At 43.7% G+C, this 26,233-nt stretch overlaps 1 protein-coding gene across 1 annotated transcript; it reads right to left on the bottom strand.

Annotated features, from left to right (window-relative positions):
* Positions 1-19,819: 19,819 nt before the first annotated feature.
* On the bottom strand, positions 19,820-20,479 carry LOC148292813 (uncharacterized). The gene has a single exon (XM_088244041.1). It carries the CDS (start codon positions 20,477-20,479, stop codon positions 19,820-19,822), a length of 660 nt encoding a protein of 219 aa, XP_088100167.1.
* Between the last annotated feature and the right edge of the window lie 5,754 nt (positions 20,480-26,233).

Here is a 26,233-nt window from a genome sequence, read left to right as displayed (position 1 = left end):
CTGGGGGCTTTTGATTGGGCAGAAGTGGCTGGACCTGACTACTGGGCTGGAGCTGCACTGTGGTATCTATCCTGCTTGATCAGGGCTCTTCATAAATTTGTTGAGGTTTTCATATTTGTAGAAACCTGAACTCTACTTGCTTTGGCTTATGCTAAACCAAATTTGTAACGAGAGAAATCTCGTTTTGAATGATTTATTTCTCTAAGTCTGAACTGAAATTGGGTGTCTTGATTGATAGCTGTTTGAAGGCTTTTGAGATCAAGTGATCATTTTGAGTTTTTGTCTTCGGTTGATTTTTTGGTTGTCTGATTGATTGTCTTTTGCTTTGTTCACCTTCTCCTATATTTATAAGAAATGCTTTTGGAGTGGGGGTTCTGATTTTTTAATAATGGGCGGCAAAAATTCTCAAAAGATCTTTTATTTTTAAATGCAAAGAAAAGGGGATTTTATCAATTCTGGCAAATAAGCACTCAATAGTCAGTTCCTGAGACAATCACTTCCCTGCATTTTGATGGGGAACTCAACCCTTCTTTTAGTTTAAATGCTCTTGTAAGAGTTTCAAACTATGATGGTAAGTTTGATTTTCCAGTTTTGAACAACTCCCTGTTTCTTGCTTATCTCTTTTTAGAAAGCAAAGTCTGCGTATCCCTTGAAAATGGCACCTTCTCTGGAGTAGAAAAATATCTCTGAATATACAAAAGGGATTTGACCTTTTTGGCGGCAGAGTTTTTTCAGAGATGTTCTTCTTTTATACCTGCCCCTATTAATTCCTTATCAGTCTCAGTTGAAATTGCTGACTTTTCTAAGTCAGAGGGTCGCGTGGGTCTATTTCTTCCTTGGGCTTCTCTTTCTTAATTTTAACACATGCCAAGCCCAATTTTGGGTTTCTTCGAGGCCCAAGTTACTTTCGCGGATTGATAGCTTCTGGGCCTCCAATGTTGGGTCGAGTGTATCGTCTCGGTCCGTTTATTTGTTGATGGCTGTCCAAAATTGATATGGGCTGAGCGTGTCAAATTAGGCCCAAACACAACTGTATTTTGTTATTTGTCAGAAATTCAATATTTTCGTTAAGAGTAAAGATCAATATCAACGTGATATTTCATGTTTCCAATCTTTATGAGGTAAAGTGAGATACTCAAGAATTTCAATTCTTATATAACTAATGGAGGACAGGAAGTTCCTCAGTTCTTATTCAATCATGTAAGGGCCAGAAGATCCTTAGATTTCAATCCTTATAATATAAATATTTGTGGACTTGGAGTTCCCCAATTCTTAAAAGGCAAATGAAGACCTGAAGCTCTTTGATTTATTTTTCATTAGAACCAGAAGTTTCAACTATTTATTTTATTGCAATATTTTAATGTTTGATGTATTTTATTTTTACTCAGTTCTTTTCTTTAGTGTTATGTTTATTTTAAGCAAGGACCCGAAGTCCCTAAATTATATAATTAAATAAAGACCCGAAGTCTCTTAGTTCTCAATCCATATAATATCTATATAAGGACTTGGAGTTCTGCAATTCTCAGAAAGTAAATCAAGACTTGGAGTTCTTTGATTTTTCTCTAACTTGGAACCAGAAGTTCCAACAATTTATTTTACTTTTATTGTTATATTCAGTTATTTGTTTTCATTTCAATAATTTATATTTAAGGACGTGAAGTTCCTCATATGACCCGAAGTTCAAATATCTTAGAAACCAAAGTTCTTATTATATCTAATCCAAACTATAAGTTTCAGCCACATGTGCGTTAAAATAGGTAAATTCTAGAACCTGAAGTTCTAATTGTGTCAATCTCCAAATTGATATTTCAATAAGTGCATATGTATTATGATTTTGGGCTGAAAAATATACACCATGTTAAGAACCTAAAGTTCCAACATTATTTGGATTTCATGTCTTCTATTTTTTTTAAAATTTATTATCGTTTTATTTTATTACCTTGAACAATATCATATTACTACAAATTTGGACCTGCAGTTCAAAACCATATATTCTTTTAATTTGATATATGCACCAGAACCTGAAGTTTCAGATATACATCAATATATATCCAAAGTTCATAAATGTCTATTGAGATTAATACTAATATGACCACGTAGTTCATATCCTGTAAAGAACCTGCAGTTCTGGCATAACATATATAAAATGTTAATTGAACCTGAAGTTTAGAATCAAATGTTGTTTTTTTTTCTTTTATCTTTATCATGGTTTCCATAGTGGAATCAAAAGATTGGAACTTTGGTTCTTAGTTTTTATTATTCTTATATTTTATTAGAACCTGTGGTTCTATGTCACACAATCTAATTGGAACCTGAAGTTCTTCAATTATCATATCTATTCTATTGCTATCAAATTGAGTTTGAAAGACCTTTGATTCATCATTTAGTTTTGAACATATTTTAATTAAAATCAATACTTTTATGTGATCTTTTTGAACTTGATGTTTGTTGAGGCCCAAAAAATCCATGGTGGGCCCAAATAAATTCCTAGCCCAAAACAATATATTATTGGAAAAAGACCCAATTTGAAGTGCACAGAAGTTTGCCATGCACGAGCCATATCCTACATGCCATGCCGAATAAAAATCTGTCACGCTAGAAACTGAGATAAAATTATAAGGATGCATTTAGCTTTGCAAATCCATGCCAATTATCCTATTAAGCGTTATACTCAAAAGCATGCCAAGCGACACGCCATGCCAAACGGGAAATTATTATCCCACAACAAGCTTAAGTGGGCCCAAGCCACTCAAATGCCCGGGGCTTGCTTGAGTGAGTTGTGGTATGGATGGTGACAAGTTGTCATGGGACCCATGGGTGGGTCGAGGAATGGAAGTCTCGGGTCGCTTGGGTAAGCACAAGAGAGGGGATGGACCATTGCTTCAACTAGAGTAACCCAACCAAAATAGCCCATCACTTTAGTAAAAAATTAACCCATTATCTTAGATAGCCCATAAAGCCCAAATATTTGGTGAATCTCACCCACTTATTAGATGACTTGGTTTCTATATTAAAAGGCCCATACCATTTGAATAAAAGGAATTCAAGGCCCTCAGCACTTGGCTGAAGCAGAAGGCCACGAAGAGGCCAAAGATTCACATGTAAGGGGCTGCTAGGAGAACAAGTTCCAAGTGCAAGCATTCAAGAAACCAAGGGGTATTGGCACGCAGGGAAGGATGCTATCTCTTAAACCAGCAGGCGCACCCATTTTCTTTCCTTCATCAGATTTGGCCATGAAAAGAGGAGGAAAGAAGAGAAAGAAGATGGGTGAAAATGGAAGCTCTCCTCTGAAATAGCCGCCGGAAGAAGCCTGGAGCTCCCAAAAAATCTCTGATTTTGTGGGATTTGGCAGAACTGATTTTTTCCATCATGAGGTAAGTCAAGAAAGAGGAGAAGAAAGGAAGAGGGAAGCATAGCTAGATTGGGGAGAAACCATTAGGGTTTCTTGGAGAAGAACCATCCCCAGCAGCTATAAATAGGATCCCTTCTACCCAACACAACACAACCCACAACCTTCAGAGAGCAAGCTTTCTCTCTCACTTGCAAACTCAGTAATTTTCGTGCTATCCTTGCCAATTTTCCTTTATTTCCCCTATCTTGGCATATTGACAGAAGCTTTGACAGAGTCACTGTCAAGCTGCCGGAAGCTGCAAAAATCACCCAAAACTCTTCACCAAACCTCCTTAGAACCCCTCTTCCCTTCCATTAGAACCTCTGTCCCTCATAGGAACCCACAGCTCTCTCTCCTAAAGTGCTAAACCCATGATAATTTTTGCTCCCATGCCATAACTCTCTCATGCCAAGCTAGAAGATTTACTTGCAATTTGTTGTTATTTTCATTGGTAAAGATAATCAAAGAGTTTCCTAAGGCGTCATCACCCTTTCGAGACATCTTTGGGGCTTAATCTTCGGACTCAGATACAAAGGGGGCACTTGCATCAGATTCTCCTTGCAGCAGCCCAGCCCACTTGCTGCCGGAAGAAAAAGACCCCTACAATGTTCAAGATCAAATTCAGTCTATAACCATAAGTTTTATTTATATGACTCGCTAGAACCCGAAGTCTATACTTTAAATGTGAAGTTTGAAACTTTTTAAATTTTCAGTTTATAATAGAAATTTACGAATATCTTCATATTAGAACATGTAATTCTATAAATTAAAATTTTCTTATAACATTCTATTTTATGTTTCATATTTTATCATATTTTATTTTATTTGTAGAACTCGGTGTTATTATTATTGTGAGTTTTTTTAAAAAATAATGCTACTTTATTGCCTTTGTGAATTATTTATTTATATCTTATTTGGACCAAAAGTTCCATGTTAAGCAATTAGTTGAAACTAGAAGTTTCATTATACATATTTGAAATACAAAATTTAATTTGAGATTATAAAAATCTGAAATATTTGCAATGACATACTTAATTCAAAACCTGAAGTTTTGAATATTTAATTTGTATTATGATCCAGAAGTTAACTCCAAACCAGAAGTTGCGGATTTGGAAATTTTAAGTCCATAAAGAATGTTTTAAGTGTATTATATGAACCAAAAGTTCAATGAATTTTTTTTTTTTGGGTTATATTTTTCATGGATATCCTAAAGGTAGATATTCTTATATATTCTTATATTTACAAATAAGAAAGCAAATATAGATCCAAGTAGGATTGTAATGTGGAAGAGCATAAAGGAATAAATTTATCCTTTTATGTTTCAGGTGCTCCAACAATAGCAATATGGAAAATATGATGTGTTTCAATTGTTGGTAAATAAAAAGTCTTTATGTGTCTGCCGCGCAAATCTCACGGCATGGAGTTCCGGGCCGAGGGGATGTGCGTTGACACGCGGTTTCCTGCTTTTGGGTGCGGTGCGGTTGTGCGCGGGCGTGCCAGCACGGTCTACCGTGCGTCGATGTGTTGATGAGTGTTGGATGGATAAGTGGTTCGCCTGTTTGAACTCGTCTTCTTAATCAAACGATTGTAGCCGAGAGAGGAACTGGTCTCGGCTGTTAGGTTCACGGCCTGAACTACAAGGCCGTTGAGTGATGGTGTTGGTGGTGGGTTTTGGGCGGTGCTCCATCGCGCTGCTCAGGGAGCTGCGGTCGTGTGATATATGGGGTGAGTGAACGAACAACAAGGATGGTGCTCCGGCGCCTTGAAAATCAAGGGTCGTATGATATATTGATGAATGGATTTTCCTTACAACCTAACACTACTCCTAGGAAAGCAAGTAAAGATATTGAAAGTGCATTACAGGAAAAAATAAGTTGCTCCGTGGGAGGCTTTGTTTTGGTGTTGAACCCTTTGAATGTAGCTCGAGCCTTGTATTTATAGGAAGAGTTCCTGGAGGAGTAATCGAGGCTGAAAATCTGCATGGTGGAGCTTGATTAGATCAAGTGGGCAGTCCAATCGACATTTGGGATCGTGAAGTATGGTGGTGTGACCCCAGAAATCCTGGTGAATCTCGGCCGCCGCCCTCGATCTTGGGTTCTGAACTTCTGGCCGTGGAGATGCATTTATGGCCTGGATAGCTGGTGAACCAATATCTCAAGCTGTCAGAATTCTTTGTGAGAATGTCCACGTCTAATCACTCTGATCCGCATCACCAAATCCTGACTTCAATCACTTCACACCTTCCCTCGTGCATTAAATGCCCATTCGTGGCTAGTGGGTTTGCTGCATTTAAATAGGCACTACTTCAATAAATGAAGCCTGGGACCCTGTTGTCACGTGATGATTTGCTTTTAATGCCTCTGGCCGTGAAATTGCCCGGCCTCGGCCTCGGCCTAAGCTTGAGGCCGAGATGATCATGCCTTAGCATTTCTTCTTTTGTCTTTAGAAAGGCGAAGTACCCTGGCGAAACGCCGCGTTTCAGTTTTACGAACAAGTGCCAGGGCCGAGAGAAGGGGTCTCTTCGGCCAGCTTATGGCCGTGATTTATTAAGCACAAACATTGCCCCCACATCCCTGGATTCTTCGGCCTCGGCTTGGGTAGGGGCCGAATGGATTCCAAGGGATGGACCCTTTGCATTCCTTTCTGAAGTGATTGACAACTGGGGCATTAAATGCGCAGGCCAGTCGGCTCATTTAATGCCTCAAGCACGTCATGTAGGCCATCATTGCCCAGGGCGTCGCTTCGTTTTGTCAGAGGAAGCGACGGCCTCTGGGCTTTTGACACGTCGTTGCGCCTGTTGAGCGTGCTGACAGAACGTTACGTCTCTCGAGAGACACACACCCTTTCGTTTCGAATTCTAGCGCCAATATAAAAACCCAGACTTCCTTGCTTTCTCCTTACGCTTTCAGAATTCTCAGACGCCCAAGCTTTGTCAAAAACCCTTTTCTTCAACCTTCAAAACCCACAAAAATCCTCGAACCCCCAAGGTTACCAGAGAGCTCCTCCTGAACTCGCAACTTTCCAGACCCTACAGACTTTATTCCTTTTTTCCAAGCTTTTCCTCCAGTGTTCTTCGCGTTCATTACCCTTTTTTCGCATTTCCCCCTTAAACCCTCATCTTAAGCCTGCTCTAATGGCCTCCAATACCCCCACATCTGTTGAAGTTCGGTCCCAAACCTTCCAAACTGAATTCGAGGCTATTTGCCGAGATATTCAGGGCTCGATCCTCCCTGACATCATCACTCCCTGGGCTGATGACGATGGTGCCCCCACTGATTCCTGCGTTCTCGGCCCCTCCATTAATGGCAGAATGCTAGAGAGGCTTGTGGCCCATCTGAAGAACAACCTAGTGGATCTCTCGGCCCTCGACGGGGGAGACTTCCAGGACTGGAATGTCCTCAGGCCGCAGCAATAGTGGCCAACCGTGACCCCAGACTAGGAAAACTGGCTGCCGAGGATGGAGCATTTCTTCGGTCAACAATGGAAAGATCAAGGCATCTACCACTTGATCAAGCTATTCGATCGGCCGCTCGTCATGGATCGGTCGCTCTTGGCCGCAGCCCTGTGCTTCTGGTCGTCGGCCACCAACACCATGAACTTTCGGTTCGGCATGATGACGCCGACCATTCTAGACATGGCCGCCCTGTTCGGCCTATCCCCCCTCGGAGTGGAAGTAAACGCCGCCCTTGTTGCTCCCGAGGTGGAAGGGAGCTTTAAGGCCACGTGGCCTACTCTTGCGAGAGTTGCTGGGAGCAAGGCGAAGAACATGCTCAACTACTCCAGCTTCTACAGCAACTTCGGCGTAGAAGACAGCGCTGAAGACGACGTCATTTCCCCTCTCGGCGAGGTTGAACATGCCGCGTTCTTGCTGTACTGGTTGTGCAAGTTCGTGTTTTTCACCCAGGCGAACAAGGTCACCCTGGAGTTCGCCCACCTGGCCGATTACCTAGCGCAGGGCGGTAGGTTAGCACTCGGCCCATTCCTGGTCGGCCACATCTACCGCACGCTTCATGACATCGTTACTGATGGGATGAAGCCGAAGCACGGTGGTCCACTGTGGGCGTTCCAGTTCTGGCTGCAGGCCTACTTCCCAGAGCTGAGGGGGGTGGCCGCTCCCCAAGACAACGAGCCGCTGGCCAATGCATTTGCTCGAGCCCCCAAGAAGCATAATGCCACGGCCTTCTGCTACAAATTCTTCTACGGCTTGGCCGAGAGAACTGGTACGCAGTTCCGAGTCCACCTTGCTCGGCCGTTCCCTCTGTTCCTGACCCACGACCTCTCCGTCGTTCCTGATGTTGAGACGGAGAATGATCTGAAGGAGATCTGGGGCTCCTTCCTGGTTTCGCGCGACCTCCATTGCAGCCTATCCAAGGCCGGGGCCGAGGTGTATCTGCCGAACCTCGTGGCACGGCAGTTCGGCTTGATCCAGACGGCCCCACTCCTTCCTCTGTCAACCAACCGGCTATCGTCCTGGAGGGCCGACGTCTCCCAGCAGCACGGTGTGGCTGAGATCACCTTCCAGCTCCAAAAGGGAATGACCTTCCTGACTCTGACGTCTTGGTCGCGCCATAATGCGTATGACGAGGATGGAAGGGTCTGGTACGAGGAGTGCATCTCGACCAGATTTATTCGGCCTGTTGAAAAGGCCGTGAGGGCGGCCCTGACGAATGCAGATTGGGACCCTCTCACCCCCAACGGCAGCAAAGTGAAGAAGGTATCAGCTGGACCGCCTCGACCAAGTACCCCAGCCGTGGCCACCCCCAGGGTGACGGCCCCTCCCCTGACTGGCTCAGCGGCCGTGGCCTCCACCGCGGCCCCAGCTCCCAAGGCGACGCCTGTGGTGGGGGTACGAAAGACGCTGGCGCACAGGACCGTGCCAGCCTCCCCAACGCCTCGACCATCCACTGCTGCTGGTAGGCCTTGCTTATTTTTCTATTTATCATTTATTCTTCACCGGCCTCTCTAAACAACTTCTGTCTCTGGTCATCTCACTCTTGTCTTTTTTTTCCTTGTATACGCAACCTCGGGTCGCAAGAGGAGTCGAGAGGCGTCAGGTACTGAGGCCGCGCCGGCCCAGAGTGTCGTGGCCGAGATGGCGGCCCAGCAGTGGCCGAGGAAGAGGACCCTTTTTACCTCCTCGGAGGGCAGAGGTGAGGAGGAGGCTCCTCCCGCGACCGTGAGTGAGGCCCCCCCTTCGATCGTAAGTATTACTCCCTGGCATCCCTCTTTTTTTTTTCTTTTTTGTACGTTCTGGTAACCTGGTTCTTTCCTCAGGACGTGGCAATAGTCGAGGAGGAGGCTACGGTCGAGGTGCCGTTCGTAAAGGAGGCGGCCGCTGCCCACATGGTGGTCGAGGAGGCGGAAACCGCAGAGGCGACGGTTGAGGGGGCGGCCACTGCCGAGGAAGTGGCCGAGGCGCTGGATGTTGAGTTTGCGTCCGCAGAAGTGCCGCTTGCCGAGGAGACTGCAGAAGGGGCGACCGAAGAGATCGCCGAGGAAGTCACCGAAGAGGCCGCTGAGGGAGCTGCTGAAGAGGCCACCGACGAGGGCGGCGAGGAGGCCAATGAAGAGGCCGCTGAGGAAGCAACCGACGAGGCCGCCGAAGAGCCTGCTGTGGACGTGCCAAGTGGGCCCTTGCCGTCCACCCCTCGTCGCCCAAGCGGCATCTCCTTTCGCTCGGTAAGAGTCCGCCTTCAATATACTTGGCTTTTTCGTTCTCTTTTGATATGTTCTACACTTCTGACCGAATTTTTGTCTCTAGCCTCCCCAATCGTCGCCACCGCTGGCCATGGTTGCCGCGACCATGCCTCCTATGCCGTCGCTTCAGGACTCAACGGTCGTGGCCGAGCCGGTGATGACTAGAGCCACGGTCGTGAGTGTGCCGAGTCTCCTGCGGACTACTTCGGCGGTCATGACCGACCTTTCCCTCCCTGTGAGTATTCGACCTCCTTTTTTTTTGTTTATTCCTTTATGTCCTAGTTAATTATCTCTTACCCCTTCTCCCTCTTATGTTCAGGAAGCCACCTCCTCCGATGATCTTGATGTTCGGCAGCCTCCATGAGGAAGGGGGAAGCTCGGCCTCGGCTCCTTTGGACGAGGATTCCAAGACCGTTATTGAACGGCTCCGGGAGTTCCTTCTCCTTGATGTTCGGCAAATGACCGCCGCTGGGGCGATTACAGAGTTTAGGTCCTGCTTGGATACGGCCATGGCGCTTGGCCTGCTTGACTCGGCTCAGCTGGATGAATTGCAAGCGCCTGGCCGAAGGCGAGGAGATGATCGGCCGGTATGCTGAAGCTGTTACGCGGATGGCCGAGGGGAGCTCGCTCGAGCAGGATCTGGAGGTGATAAAAGAACAAGTTCAACCTGCGATGCCCCGATTGAAAGAAAATGATCTCGTTGTCCAACGAGAGAATGAAGAGCTTGCGCAGGTTGAGGCCCAGATTGCCGAGCTCCAGGCTCGCCGAGATCTCATCCTCCAACGCCGAGATGGCGTGGTCCCAGCCGGGAGCGAGCTGAAATCCTCGGCCAAGCGAATCCTCAAAGCAGAGACTGAGATGAAGAAGGCTCTGGCCGAGCGGAAGCTGATTCGAGCGAGGTGGCAGGCGGACATCAACGGTGGGGACATTGCTTGGAGAAGGATCACCTGCCTGATCTGAGGAATGTTCAGCGAAGGGGTCTAGGCGGGCGAAGAGCGACTATTTCAACTATTTTTCTTTTTCTTTTTGGGATGTCATAAATAACCACATACAATTTTAAATTATTTACACATAGTTTATCTTTTGTTTTATGACTTTCACACAGATGTATATATATATTTGTTTATTTCGGCCGTGGCTGGTCGTTCTCTGTTTGTAAGTAACGCCCCCTTTTTGTCTAAATACAAGGGCCTTCTTTTTTGAAATGCTAGATGTATATTGTTGTTTTATTTTGACCGCGCCGTTCGCTTACCTTGCTCGCCTACCTTCCTCTTTTCTTCTTTTTGACTTTTTTGTCGTAGGTCCTCGGCGCCATCTTCTTTTGAACTTGCGCCGAGTTGTAGGCGTCGAGTTCCGACTGCCCTGAATTCTCTGAACTCATGGGCCTCATCTGCGAGTAGTCCTTCTTCCCTTGGCCATGCTGCCCGATACTTTGAAGAAATCGAACCTTCCGCTTTGATATTTTACCAGGGTCATGGCCGTTTGCATTGTCGTCTGAATGGCCGAATCGTGTATTTGCAATGATAGTGCAACAGTCATGCCTTTTTGCCCGCACTGCTGTGGTAATGCTTCGGTCATACTGCTTTGGCCGGACTGTGCTTGATTGGCCAAAGTATGGGTTGGGCCGAATTGCTCGGCCGTAGACACCGTAGGACTCCTCCTGAATGCTTTGGCTAGCGCGTGGAGTGGGCCACATGCTTTCTTTGCCGGTTGGTTTGGTCCAGGACTCGCCCTTGTGGGCTGGGACTGCCCCCAGCTGTTGGTCGGCGGCAAAGAATGCTGGCCGTAGCCTGATGCTTGGGTGTGGGCCGAGACGCCGAGGCTGCTGCTTTCGCCGTAAGGCTAGATTCTCTCGCTCTCTTGGCCCCTCGATCCGGCTCTGGGAGGTGTCGCGGGTGAGGCCACCGGCATCCTCTCCTGAAAGAGCGTTCGCAGTTCCGAGGAGAACCTGTCCATCGCGGCCATGAAGGATGTTTCTATACTGTAGGCCTGCTTGGACATCAGTTCCTCCACCACTGCCTGTTCCTGCATGGATTCGGCATTGCGATCCGTCGTTACTGGAACGCTGGCCGAGATCCCGACCGCACGTTCGGTCTCGGTAGTTGTGATTGGTGAGGCGGACTCAGGAGTCTCAGAAGTCATTTCGACTGCTTTGTTTTTTAGCTTTGCCTGTGCCCTAGTTTCCACCATAAATTTTGACAAGTGTCCCACCGGGCTTGCCAACAGTGTCTGCCGTGCAAATCTCACGGCCTGGAGTTCCGGGGCGAGGGGATGTGCGTTGACACGCGGTTTCCTGCTTTTGGGTGCGGTGCGGTTGTGCGCGGGCGTGCCAGCACGGTCTACCGTGCGTCGATGTGTTGATGAGTGTTGGATGGATAAGTGGTGCGCCTGTTTGAACTCGTCTTCTTAATCAAACGATTGTAGCCGAGAGAGGAACTGGTCTCGGCTGTTAGGTTCACGGCCTGAACTACAACGCCGTTGAGTGATGGTGTTGGTGGTGGGTTTTGGGCGGTGCTTCGGCGCGCTGCTCAGGGAGCTGCGGTCATGTGATATATGGGTTGAGTGAACGAACAACAACGATGGTGCTCCGGCGCCTTGAAAATCAAGGGTCGTATGATATATTGATGAATGGATTTTCCTTACAACCTAACACTACTCCTAGGAAAGCAAGTAAAGATATTGAAAGTGCATTACAGGAAAAAATAAGTTGCTCCGTGGGAGGCTTTGCTTTGATGTTGAACCCATTGAATGTAGCTCGAGCCTTGTATTTATAGGAAGAGTTCCTGGAGGAGTAATCGAGGCTGAAAATCTGCATGGTGGAGCTTGATTAGAGCAAGTGGGCAGTCCAATCGACATTTGGGATCGTGAAGTATGGTGGTGTGACCCCAGAAATCCTGGTGAATCTCGGCCGCCGCTCTCGAACCTGGGTTCTGAACTTCTGGCTGTGGAGACGTATTTATGGCCTGGATAGCTGGTGAACCAATATCTCAAGCTGTCAGAATTCTTTGTTTGAATGTCCACGTCTAATCACTCTGATCCGCATCACCAAATCCCGACTTCAATCACTTCCCACCTTCCCTCGTGCATTAAATGCCCCTTCATGACCAGTGGGTTTGCTGCATTTAAACAGGCACTACTTCAATAAATGAAGCCTGGGACCCTGTTGTCACGTGATGATTTGCTTTTAATGCCTCTGGCCGTGAAATTGCCCGGCCTCGGCCTCGGCCTGAGCTTGAGGCCGAGATGATCATGCCTTAGCATTTCTTCTTTTGTCTTTAGAAAGGCGAAGTACCCTGGCGAAACGCCGCGTTTCAGTTTTACGAACAAGTGCCAGGGCCGAGAGAAGGGGTCTCTTCGGCCAGCTTATGGCCGTGATTTATTAAGCACAAACATTATGCATCCTCGAATTTCATATGATTGGATCTATTATTTCCTGAAGAAATAAAGCATTACATAATTCTTTGAAGCGAATGTAAGCTCTATATCATTTTCGGAAACAATTGTCACTTACACATTATCCCGAAAGTGAAATGTTTTTGAAGTTTAATAGTATAAAGGGAGGGTCTTGTATGACAAAGCCTCCGAGAATTATGATATTTTTAGTGAAACAACGCACACAACTATTTGAGTTGAAAATTATTTTTGAGTTTAATTACCACTCATTTTGGTAAATGTCATATTAGGTTCTGCAAACCTAACCAAAAGCTATTGACAGGTCAAATTAAATACTTACAATGTTTGATATTACTTAGTTCCAGAATAAACTTACATAGCTTCATACATACACACAATGGAGTTAATGTTGAAATTATGAATAAACATGACCGGTACTTATGGTCTTGTGCTAGAAGCATATTAATCATAATTTGCTTCATATGAACTCATTTGGATAAGAACCAGAAGTTCTTTGATCTATAATAATTTATTATGTGTAAATTTTTTTTTTTGATTGAATAATTTTGGAGACCATGGTATTTATGTTACACTATATATTGAGTGAACCTGAAGATTTTGCTTCATATTATCATCTTTATATTATTTATATTTGGTCCCTGAAGGACAACATTTACCACTCAAATAGCATTATTTTGATGAGACCAAAATTCCCGTCGTTAGGGGGAGATTTGGTTGTTCCTGAAAGAACAAAGAACGACATGAATTATTATGAAATATATTTATTATTGTCTCATCAAACAAATTGGTATAAAAGATAAATGCCAGAAGCATATTCAAACACAAAAAGGATTGCAAGTGAAATGACCAGAAGCATATACAGACACAAAGTAAGTGACTACTAATAACCAATTTGTTGCATGCCTGAAGCATGAGAGATTTATAGATTGCAAAAACTGAACTCCCCATAAAAGCTATTGGATGCCTGAAGCATGACAGATCTATAGGTTCCAAAGACTTAACTCCTCAGAAGAGGAAATTAATTGCAAAGTTTAAGCCCTACTCAAAATAATGCTGTAGAAGAGGTTATGATCCACATTCTATAAATTTTACATCTTAGAAGAGATATTTGTCCATAAGTGACAATGAAAGCCTCTGAAGTGGCACTGGTACCAAAAAATAATGAAAGCAATGAGATGCTTATAAACTATGCATGCGCATGCACATGAGAATTGTGGGATCATGAATTGATGATATATTGATTTATAGTACGTACTAAGGTTATCAAGGGCTATACATGATGATATTGCACCACTTGTTATAATTGTCGACAAATGTAAATAAAGATTGGCCAACTAGAAGAGGCAGTCCAGTAAAATTGAATATTTCCGGAAAAAGTGCAATGATTGAACCTATAGTTAAAACACCAAAATGATATAAAAATGTATATCTTACAAATTGGTGTTTGAGATGAAGTGAAATAAATCACTTGATGATATGGCACAACGTTTCCCAATAAAGACATGGGATTATGATGGTAAACATATACAACTATGTTATGCATTTTTATGAAAAATTCATGCGTATAAAAATTCCTGAAGGATTCAGAATGCCTGCAGCAAATGATTTAAAATATGATGGCTAATGATTTAAAATATGATGGCTTATAATGATCCTTGTGTGGATTAAAGTATTGTGGAGAATATGATATAATCGTCTTAATGAATATCTATTACAAAAGGGATATATAAATAATTTTAAAATGAGTTTACCATCATTGCAGTATATATATGAAGAATTTTGTTAGAACTCTTGGAGAGTTTACAAAGGCTTCCCCATATTTAATAAAGGAATTTGAGAAGAAAAATCTAAAAAGATTATGAAGTTAAGCATATCGCCAGAAGCGATCTTTTGAAGAATACATAGGAATAAATTCTGAGAGATGTAAAATGTCATACATTATATAAATTATTGAAAGAAAATTTCTAAGAAGTTAAAGGAGCCCGAAGCTCAATGTATGTTTTCAAATATCATGAAATGAAAGTGATCTAATTGCCTCAGTGGGTACTTTGATTGAATTATGAGTTTGAGATCAAGTTCAATATCGTTGCAACGTGGGTACTTTGATTGAATTATGAATTATGCTGATTTGGGCAATGGTTCCTTCATGCCGGATGGTCTCCCCTTAGTCTGCAGGTGGTTTAAGCAAATATAGAGAAAAGGCATGAACTTTTTAGCGTTACTGGATAATATTAAAAACTTCATCTTCCGCCCCTATTGAGACCTTTACTTTTGTGCAGAGACCTATACTTTTGTGCCCTTTTATGCTGATGTTGGTGACACTATCGAGATTCCAGCAGTGATGTCTCAAGGCTGCCGTTTCAGAAGGTACTCCCTATTGAACGTTGGCTGCTTCCCACTGCCCACTCTAGGCGACAGGTGCTCGGAAATCTCTGTAGTCTATTTGCCCTACCGGGTCAGACGGAAACTTGGACTCGACCAAGGCATGCCAGCCAGTGCCAACCATAGTGACCCCTTCCTGCTTCACAAGGTCTTTTGGAGTAATGACAACGTACCAGTTGGCGTTAGGCCCCTTGTCTTAGCCGGCAAGAGGAGGGTTGGTGGCTTCTCACCGGGCTATCAAGCCTACTGGAACCGCTGCCTTGCTTCCCTTCGTGAATTCCAGTCCTCCCATTGTGACAGATTACCTCCTTCCACTGCTCGCCATGCCGGTCTAGTGTCCGAAGAGAAGGCAATTCCGCTAAGCCAGAAACGCAACCTGCCTTTTATTTCTAAAAGTGGTGACATCGTCGAGGAGTTTCCCAAGACGAGACAGAGACCGGGAATGCAGATTCCTTGCAATTTGGGAAAGGCCACGACACCAGTGTTGGGTAAACGAGAGCAGGAGGAGAAGCAAAGCACAAGGAAGAAGCAAACTTGTAGCAAACAGAAACGGTTCATTCCAAAGGTAGCATCGAGCGGCCCCCATCGAGCTAGAGAGGCAACTCCCCAAGGACGTCCACAGCCTTCAAAGCCTGCTACATCCGAGAGCCAAGACCGTGCTGGCAAGGTGCCGGAAACCACCCCTCATTGCAGTAAGCGTTGACTACTTTCTACTACCTGAATTTTCTTCTCTCCTATTATTTATTTATTTATCTTATTATATATATATATATATATATATATTTTTAATGCATATATATACATATATATATATATATATTTATTCTTTTTCTTTTTCTTTCCTTAAGAAAAAATGGGCACCACCCCAAAGAGGAAGAGAAGTGATACAGCTCCTGTGAGTCCCGACATGACTCCGAAACGCCGTAGCATGCATATCCTGCAGGCAAGGTTTACTAGGGCCCACATGAGCAATAGCGGGGCTTCCAGAGCTGAGGCTGTGGTGACCATTGATAGTGATGATGATGATGGCATCAAGGCTGAGACTAGTGTCCCGGAGGGAGAGAGTGTTCGTGATGTTTGCAGCATGCATGAGGATCTTGGTAGGGATAATTACTGTTATTATGATGATGACGCACTCGCACACTCTAGTGCTTATTCGGAAGCACATGGTGTCTCGGGTGACTCCCCTGAACCTGCCAGCAGCAGTGCACGCCATTTTAGCATTGTACCGGTACTTGGCATACCCTGCATCATGTTCTCCATCTATTTTCTTGTACCGTGAGCTGCCTATTCACCATTCATCCTTATCTTGCAGGTTACCGATATTGCTGAGGGCTTGAACCTTGTTGCTGCTGTCGTTGACCCTGCACAGAGTGCCCAGGAGGTACCCATTGTTTGCTCCACTTATATATTATTTTTCTTATTTCAATTTTTTTTTTGCTTAGTTGGGCAGTCGCCTTTCTCTTGCCCTTTCGCTTATGCATGTGACGCAGCTTGTTAATTGCCTCATACTCACCCTTGCATATATATATGGGTGTGTGTGTATTTTCAGGTTGGGCATGTTACTCATAATATGGAAATCGTGCCTATGGTGCCTTCTTTCTCGGGCACATTCGATACACTAGTTGAAGCAGCCCTTGCCAAGTCATCCCCGACCATGGTATCAGCAAGTCCTCAAGGCGAAGCATCTGTGTCTCAGGCCACAAGTCCATTGCTGCCTATCATTTAGTACTTTCTTCGAAGGGACCTTGAGCCCATCATTTCACCAACTCTTTCGGCAACTCTCCGGAGTAAAACTTTTACCTTTCATGGGACATTGCCTACCCCATCCCACATTCAGCCACTTGTCCGGAGGCCGGAGCCCAGCCTCCTCACATCTCTTCTGTTGATTTCATTTGGTGACACAGTTACTGATGAGGAGGCCCTGGTTAATGACACTGCTGCCGAGAACATTTCTGCAGGGCGCTCATTTAACAGGTCTTGGTTGGAGTGGGAAAATTCCTTTATTGCATTCAAGGCCTTCTTTGACAATGGTGTTCAGGTCCTTCGATCCGCGGATGAGCTTCTGCCACTTTGTCACCGATTTAATGGCTATGCAACATTTCTGGGAGCTCTTGTTTATCCCGAGACGGTTGCAGCTTCGGAGAAATTTATGGACAAATACGGAGAATTTATGTACATTACTGGCATCACATCCTCCTTCTCGCGGTGCACTGCTTTCCGGACCCTTGGCTTGGTGCTCCATGGAATGGATACCATGCAATTGTTGGATATTACAGATCATCGACTCCTTTGCTGGCGGGATGCGGTCTGTGAAGCCATGACCTTGGGCTTTCGAGTAGATTTTCTTCTGAACTTGATGAGAGATTTAGCACGTGCTGTATTCGAGGCACGAGCCATTCATAGCATGGAATCATTCTCCGGCCCTGATGAAATAAGGGTAGCAGCAGAGGCCTTGAATCTTAAGCAGCGTGAGCTGGAAAATCAGCATGGGTAATTGCGTGCCCTCCTTCTTGCCCAAGGTGTTTCTGCTGACGGCACCGGTTGCGTGGCAGACGCAGCAACTAGGTCCTCTCACAAGGCTTCTTCCGTCCTTTTTTAGCTGTATACAATGGTTTTGAGGTCTGTGACTCTTCATCCCTTCTTACTTCTGCTCCTTTTCTTCTTCTTTAGTAATCTTGTATGGCACCAACCTATCCCACCTCTGACATTTATCCTTACTTTGTCTTGCAAGTTGTTCTTTTGCTTGGTGTAAGACTGACTGGCCTGACACATTGAAGAACACATTAGTTTTTGGCTTGTATAATGATAAACACATAATTATTACAATTTCTATTCCTAATCTATATTTGTTAGTACTTTGTTTTAATTAATTTTGCACCAATTAGAATGTTACATTGCATTTTACAAATCCAATTGCACTTCATTGAAATAAAGGCTAATTCAATTGAATTCTTTAATTGGTAGCTCTTTCTTGTGCAGCAACCCAAGGAGAGAAAAGAAATGAAGCCCCAACTCCAGTCCATTTTCGGCAGTCAACTTGCAAGCCCAAAAATGCACTCTTATGCTGCTCAGATGAGAATACAATCTTCATGAAAGTTGATCCAATGGGTGTCTAGTATAACATATCCAAATTTGAGCCCCATTGGATCAATATTGACACCTCAGGCCTTCCCACTCCAAACATGGTTCAGAGAATTCGTTTTGGGCTGCTGTGGCATCATTTTTTGTGTCAACTCTTTTTCTGCGTTTTACCACACTTGGAAAGGATGGCTTAATCAACTTGGACTATGCACAGAAAACACATCATGGGAGGAGAGATCTTGCAGCAAATGCAATGATGGATAAAACAAGAGGTGCCAACCCATGCTAAAAAAAGAAAAGAAAAAGAAGATGCTGCCAGCACTAGAGTAAAATAGACAAAATTGGCAAAGTGGCAATTGGCTTGTCGGCAAGTGGAAGAAATATTCAATCAATGAATGGAATTGATGAAACAAAAGCTACTCCCACTTTCCTATAAATAGAGAAGTCCTCCGCAGTAGTTAGAAAACCAAGCTCACAATCTTCTCTTGAGCTCTCTCCTTCCTCCAATTCTTCTAGTTCTAAATTTCTGTTTTAGTTTTATTTTATGGGGAACTAACTCCCTAGCTAAGGCTAGGGGGAAAGCTTTTAATATGAGTATGTAATTTTTTTTAGTTTGATCCAAACTTAAGCTTTAATGTGAATTTGTAGTTTTTGTTCAAATGGAATTTGTAGTTTTCTTTTTTAATTAATTGATGAATGTTTGATAATCTATTTCATGGGTTCAATCATGTTTTTCCCATTGTGTAGTAAAAACTTTCATTGCTTTTAAAAGAGAAGAGAATTACTAAAGATTAATAGAATTTTGATGAAGTTTATTTTTTGATAGTTTGTTGCCAATGGTACAAGTTATGCTTAGAATACTTCTAAAGGAAATTAAAAAGAGCTTTAATTATTTTGAATAACTACGTTGGAAAATATTTTGTGGATCAAATTATTAAGAGTTGCATGCTTATGTCAAAAGTGAAACCCCAATGCCTTAGTGTTTTAATCAATTAAATTTTCTTTAAATCAAATCTTGCATAAATCTACCTCTCAATCACATTTGTTCTTTTTCATCTCTGTTATTTTCTTTACACTGCTCTCTATGGATACGACACTCGGACTTTCGAGCTACACTACTATACGATACATTCCCTTGGGTTTTGCAAAGTGGTACGAACATATAACTTAGTTTCACTTAGGCTATATTTCCTTTGGATGTCCCAAAACTTGTAATGTGGCAACCTTGTACTGTAATGCTATTGTATTCAAGCTGCCAGAGACACATTGTAGCTTCTGTTTGGTATATATATATGCTGCATGGTTGGTAGAATTCTTTTGCTTGAGATCTTCTTATAGATTGGGTATCATTTTAACACATGGTAGATGCTGCCAAAATTTTGGTAGGATTTTTGTTCAAACTTCTCGATACCTTCCCCCTTCCTTTTTAAAGAAAATTACCCAAAGGCTCCTGGATGTTGTGGGCATGCTAATTTCTTTGTAAATGCTCAGCTTTACATACTCCATTTTATTTTTGCTTAAGCATGAAGCTTGTTAATAATCCGGGATCCCTGCTAGTGACTTTGCTTGGCATGCTTTCTGCTAAGTCGCATTGTTTGTTTGTTTTTTTTAATTTAAATATTGCTATGTATATATACGTATCTGTATACATACACAGGAGTTTGCGAAAAGACAAATCTTCCAGAGACAGTTTTAATTTTTTCAAAATACTCCTTCATTTTCATTTCAAATCCCATGCTACCATGATGGTACATTTTATAAAAGTTTCCCAGAGCAAAAGAAGGGAATATAGAAGGAGACCATATTAAAAAGGGAAATGCAATAACACAAAAGGTAAGATACGATGCCTACTTAGCAGTAGTAAGGCTTGAGCCACTTTCCATTGATGGGATCGGTTAGAATGCCTTCCTTGACGGAGATCAAGCAATAATAGCCACTGCTGTGTACTTCCTTGACTGCAAACGGGCCTTCCCATTGTGTAGCAAACTTGGAAGGTCCCGAAACTTGTCTTCTCACATGCTCGACAACTTTTAGCACAAGATCTCCTCGTTTGAAGGTTTGAGGCTTGACGGTTCTGTTATACGCTCGGGCAACAGTTTTGTGGTAAAGTGCCATCCTTGTTTCGGCTTCTACTCTTTTTTCATCCATGGCTTCGAGGTCTAATAAGCGCCAATCCGAGCATGACTTCATATCACATTCAAGATCATTGATAGCTGATACTCTGGCCGTGGGAATTGTGATTTCCACAGGTGAGATGGCATCAAACCCGTACACGAGCGGCGAAAAACCTGTAGCACTTCTTGGAGAGGTGCGGTAAGCCCACAAGGCATCCGGCAGATGAATACTCCAACCACCTTCGTACTCGTATACCATTTTGCTCAAAATCCTCAATATGGTTTTATTTGTAGCCTCCGCTTGACCGTTTCCCTGTGGGTAATAGGGTGTGAAGCAGCGATGTACCGGAGCCGCTAAGCGTCGAGCTCCCTTGTTTGTTAACAAAAGGCGTGCCATTGTCAGTAACCATTTTGTACGGGATTCCAAACCTGCACACAATGTATTCTAGAATAAAATTCTAGATAGCCGCTCCCGTGGCCTTTCGAAGAGGGATCGCCTCAACCCACTTTATGAAATACTCAGTGGCAGTGAGAATCCATATGTAACCGTCAGAAGGGGGATGAATCATCCCGATTAAGTCAAGCCCCCAAGTATGAAAAAGCCAAGGAGTGCTCATGTCTTGTAACAATGTGGGAGGCTTATGACTCAGATTGGCATGAATTTGGCACATGTGACATCTTTTGACAAAGTCATGCGCATCTTTCTTCATGGTAGGCCAATAATACCCAACACTCAGTAGCTGCCGGTGAAGCCTCTCATCCCCTGGTGCTCTCCACACTCTCCAGCATGTATTTTTTGCATGACCTGATGCACCTCTGGTTCTCCCAAGCATCTCAATGGTTCGCCATTAAACCCTTTACGATAGAGTGTCGACCCGTCTACGAAGTACCTCTTTACCGTCTTCTTAAGCTTGTAGGCAAGTTTGGAATTGGTTGGTAGAGTCCCTTCAACAAAAAATGCTAAGTATGGAGCTCTCCAATCTTCCGCAAATGAGATAGTGAAAGATTCTTCGGTTGAGGGTATCGTAGAACACGCGGGGCAATTGGACTGGATTTCAGCCGCTTGCTTCTTCATTCCTGGCCAGTAATAACCCTTGCGTTGCAGGCGCTGATACAAACTAATCACTGGCTCCAAGCTTCTTCATTCTCGACCCCAAAGAAGCCAAAGTATCAGCGTACCTATTAGTAATCCCCGGAATCACTATTGAACATGTAAGGAATGTTTAAAAACCCACCTTAAATTTGCAACTTCCAACAAACTACCCAAACTGATAAATGTTCTATCTTAGATAAAAGAACAATTCAAAACCTAAACTAACAAATTACACTTAGAAAATAGGAAAACCACTTGTCAAACTGATTACATAACAAACTAAACACATGGACTCTGAAACTGATGGTGGCAATTTGTGACGTCAATTCAGTTACCATTGCATAGTCAATGAGATTTGCAATGGTTCACCTGTATCTCTCATATGAGAGTTGTAGGAATTTTGTTTGATGAATTACATAAATGGTCAATACCAAGCCAAGCTCTACGTATTTTACTAACTTGACGAATGTGAAAAAAAACCCAACTATGTTTATAGCTTAATTAGACTGAAAGCAAACACCTATCAAAAACTAAAATTCCCAAAACTCAATTCTACATGAAAATACAAAAGCCACGGAATCAAATTATCAAATAAACCAAGCCATCGAATCAGATTAAACCATCAAATAGGTTCCAAGATAATCAATCACAAATTTAGCAACATAACATAACAAAAAGCTATAAAAAAAATATTTTAAAAAATTGATCTGGTGCTGTTTACTAAAATTTGAAGATTTTCCTAGTATTGAGAGAGAATGTTTAACCTTAAATTTTAGTTGTGAAGAGAGAAGAAAATCTTACCAGAAGAGGAGGTGTGGGGTGTGGTCAAAACCCTAACTTTTGGGGGAAAGGGAAATGTGCTTTGAACTGATAGATGAAATCACACAATTGTCAACTTAAACTTCCGTCTGAGTGTCTGGGCTTGAGAAATTGCGTGAGCTGGCTTGAGAATCGTCGAATGGAAGAATGATTCTCACTGTGAATCGTAATGGTTGAGCATCTGAGGGTTTTAGCAAGAATGGGGCAGTGATGGAGGAGATCGAGAGTTTCAGAGGGATTGAAGGAGAGTTTTGTTTAGGAGATGAATTTTTAGGGTATAGTTTCAAAGTGAGTGAAAAAATTGAGAGGGAGTTAGAAGAATTGGGGCTAGAGTTTGAGAGGGAGCTGAAGTATCAGAGAGAGTTTGCGAGGGAGAGTAAAAATTTTGGGTTAGGGCGTTGACTCAGACTTTAGGCATCAGAGGTATATTACCAAAAAATGACCCTCTTAAAAATAAAATAAAAACTAATCACTTTAGGAATCTATATTTATGTAGATGATGCTAAAGGGGAATAAAGCCATCGTCATAAATAAATAAAAATGTGCGCTGATGTCTTTATACCTGTTTAGTATCGTTATTTTCGAAATTGATGCCTAATCTGCTAATAGCATCGATTTCACTCTCTATCGATGCCTATCTAGTGTTGCTGTAAGTGAAATTTGACATAGTGAATATGTTCCATCACGACTTTTTTAAAAGAATTGACAAGCCTTTCAGCAGCTGTACGATATGGTGCCAACGTTGCCTCCTTCACAGCAAAACTTCCTTGCAACTGACTCAACACCAGATTTGAATCGCCGATGATCCTTATCCTTTATTCCCCCATTTCTTTTGCTGTAGACAACCCCATAATGAAAGCTTCATACTCCGCCACATTATTTGTGCATGGATAATATAGTTTGAATGAGAGAGTCGTGGCTTGTCCCTTGGGGTTAATAAGTACTACGTCTGCTCCTCCGCCACTAGTCGTAGAAGAACCATCAAAGTAAAGAGTCCATGGTTCCTCCTCCATAACAGTGGCCACTATTTCTGGCAACTCCCCCAAGACTTCTTTGGAGAGAGTAGAGTCTTCCACTTCAGGAAATAGAGCTAGCAAATGAATCACAGCTTGCCCCTTAATGGCTTTAGGTGTTGCGCACGTGATATCAAATTCGGACAATTGTAGCAACCAACGTGCAAGACGTCCGGATAGCACTGGCCTTGTGAGCAAGTATCTTACAGGGTCAGACTTTACCATGAGTTGTAGCTTGTGAGCCAGAAAGTAATGCCGTAAACGCTGTGCAGCATAGACAAGAGCAAGGCACAAGAGCTCGATTTTCGGGTATCTTGTCTCGGCTCCCCTTAACTGCCTGCTCACAAAATAGATAGGACTTTCTTCTCCACCATGACCGTCTTGGGCAAGTAAAGCCCCAACTGCTGCGTTCGTTACAGCCAAATAAAGCTTGAGCGGAAGTCCCGGAATGGGTGCCTTCATTGTGTGCAGCTTTGCAATCAATTGTTGCACCTGCTGGTAAGCTTCCTGACATTCCCTGCTCCATATATATGGCTTGCCCTTCTTGAGTAAAGGAGTGAGGACGCTCATCATGGCAGCGAGGCCTGGGATAAAGCGTCGAATGTACGACAATCTCCCCACGAAACTCTTCAATTCCTTTGGGTTCTGAGGTGGTACAAGAGAGTTTATAGCTCTAGTCTTTTCAGGATCCACATCTATGCCGTGCTGGTGCACCTGGAACCCCAAGAACTTCCCAGATGAAACCCCAAATGCGCACTTCTTTGGATTCATCTTCAATCCATAGAGCCGACACCTTTCCAGCACCGTCCTCAAAACTTCTTGATGGCCTTCTCTGGTTTTTGACTTCACCACAAGATCATCTACATAATCTTCCACTTCTTTTCCCATCATGTCATGGAACACAGCTGTCATAGCCCTTTGGTAAATGGCTCTGGCGTTTTTAAGACCAAACAGCATGACTGTGTAGTAGAAATTCCCGTATGGTGTTCGAAATGTTGTCTTCTCGGCATCTCGTGGAGACATCTTTATTTGGTTATAACCACTAAATCCGTCCATGAATGATAACAAGCCTGGCCATGAGGTTGAGTCAATCAAGACATCCATATTGGGCAGTGGGAATTCATCCTTTGGGTAGGGTCGGTTGAGATCTCGGTAGTCCGTGCATATCCTAATCACACCAGTCTTTTTCTTCACGGGAACGATATTTGCTAGCCATGTTGGATGCTTGATTGGTTTGATGAACCGAGCAGCCAATAGCTTTCCAATCTCTGCCTTGATTTGCATTTCAATTTCAGGATGAAAATTCCTTCTTGGCTGCACGACAAGTTTTGTGCCAAGTTCGATATTCAAAGTATGGCTTACTAAGTTTGGATTTAGGCCGGGCATTTCCTCGTAGCTCCAAGCGAACACGTCTCGGAATTCCTTTAATAGCAACACCAAAGCTTCTTTTTCTTCCCTTGCCAAGTGAACGCTGATGGAGATGGGCCTTTGGACAGAGGAGTCATCACTTAAATTAATTGTTTCCAGCTGCTCGGCTACCGCAGTCGAGCCATCTTGCATATGCCTAGGCGTCGTCATAGGTTCCTGAAAAGCACAAGGCATGGGTACCTTGTCCTTATGGCTGCTTGTTTGCATCACTTCTTCTCCATACTCGGGGCTTTCCCGTAGAACTCGGTTGAGGCCCCAAACTTGTGATAAGCGATACACCGTGCGTCCATCTGTGCATTCGGTGTAGAATTCCGCCTCTGAGGTTGCTTCCACCGTGCATCCTCTGTAGGTAGGTCCCGAAATTCTTGATTGGGTTGCTTCCAGTACCTGTGCATTCGGTGTAGAATTCTGACTCTGAGTAGTGAGCTTCATTTTGGTTGAATGGCGCTTGATTCCCTAGTATGCAAAGCGGTCTCAACCCCATCCTTCCCTTCACACATTGGTAGTAGGTAGAGACCACAAGTTTGTGCTTATTGAGCCATGGTCTTCCAAGTAAGGCATGGTAAGCCACATCCACATCTACCACATAGAACTTAGTGAGTGACCGGACAGGCCCCACCTTCAAGTTTACTTGCATGTGCCCAACCGTGTCCTCGCTCTTATTCCCAAAATCGATGATGCTTGTTTGAGATTGCACAATTTTAGACAACGGAATACCAGCTGCCGTAAGCACAGACAGAAGCAATATGTTGACAGAAGAACCCGTGTCTACCAAAGCCCTCCTTATGAACACATCATTGATCTGTCCCTCCAAGTAAAGTGGCCGCCTATGATCTGGGTATGGGACCTCCATGTCTTCATCCATAAAAACAATAGCATTGTCATTCTCTAAGAATGAACTTTGTGGTTAAGCAGTGAGGCAATGGGGATTTGACTTTGCAGAGATGTTCATCAAAGCTACCGCAGCTACTTCCCTTGCTTGTGGCCCAAAGCCAAGTTGGTCAAAGAGTGACTTGAACTTTGGGTTCCTTTGGAGGACCTGTGAAGCTGTGGGCCCCTGTTTCAGACTTAGGTAACGTTCTATCACAGTAGTTTCAACCTCCGCAAGGGTATGGAACGTTACAACAGCTGTTTCCTGCTGCCCAGACGAAGCCCCCAAGCATTGCTCTTCTGGCATATCTAGCGTAAATACTTCGTTATTTGTACTACCATCCCATCCATCAGCAAATGGCCATGGTGCGTTGTAACTCGAAGGTTTTGAGTATTTGTGCCAGTATGCTTTCTCCATGTTTCCACAAGGTTCCCAAATAGCCTCTGGTGACTTTGGGTCGTTCTTCCATGGGTGACACAACTCATCGTCGTCGAGCAAATCATCTGAACATGTGATAACAGCAGCTATCTTTTTTCCCCTTCGTTTTGGTAAGGGGTCTTCATCAATGACCTGCTTCCTAGAAGGAAGTTCAAGAACTCCCTCATGTATTTTAGCAGGCAAGATCCTTCTTAGAGTTTGGCAAGCAGTGGTTGGATGCCCCACGAACTGGTGATAGCGACAGTACCTAGGATCGTTCTTCTCTTCTCTGGTAGGAACTTTGTAGGGTCTGAGAGGCTTGATTGCACCATCAGCGATCATCGTATCAAGGATGGTGTGGAATTCTTCATCTTTGCATGGAAATGGCGGATATGTCTCCCTATCCTTCCGCTTGCGTGAGTTATAGTCACCGGATGACTTGTCATATATAGCTAGCGTTTGGTGCACCTCCTTCTTCTCGTTCCTCCAAGTCCTCTGCCCCGTCGGTTT

Source organism: Prunus avium, chromosome 7 (genome assembly GCF_965620075.1).
Source record: "Prunus avium chromosome 7, drPruAviu1.hap1.1, whole genome shotgun sequence".
Lineage (NCBI taxonomy): Eukaryota > Viridiplantae > Streptophyta > Magnoliopsida > Rosales > Rosaceae > Prunus > Prunus avium.
Note: the sequence above shows the minus strand (reverse complement) of the source record. Positions and strands in the feature narration are given on the sequence as shown.

Excerpts from the sequence above, each read along its gene's own strand:
- LOC148292813 (XM_088244041.1), bottom strand. The coding sequence starts at position 20,479 with ATGGCACGCCTTTTGTTAACAAACAAGGGAGCTCGACGCTTAGCGGCT.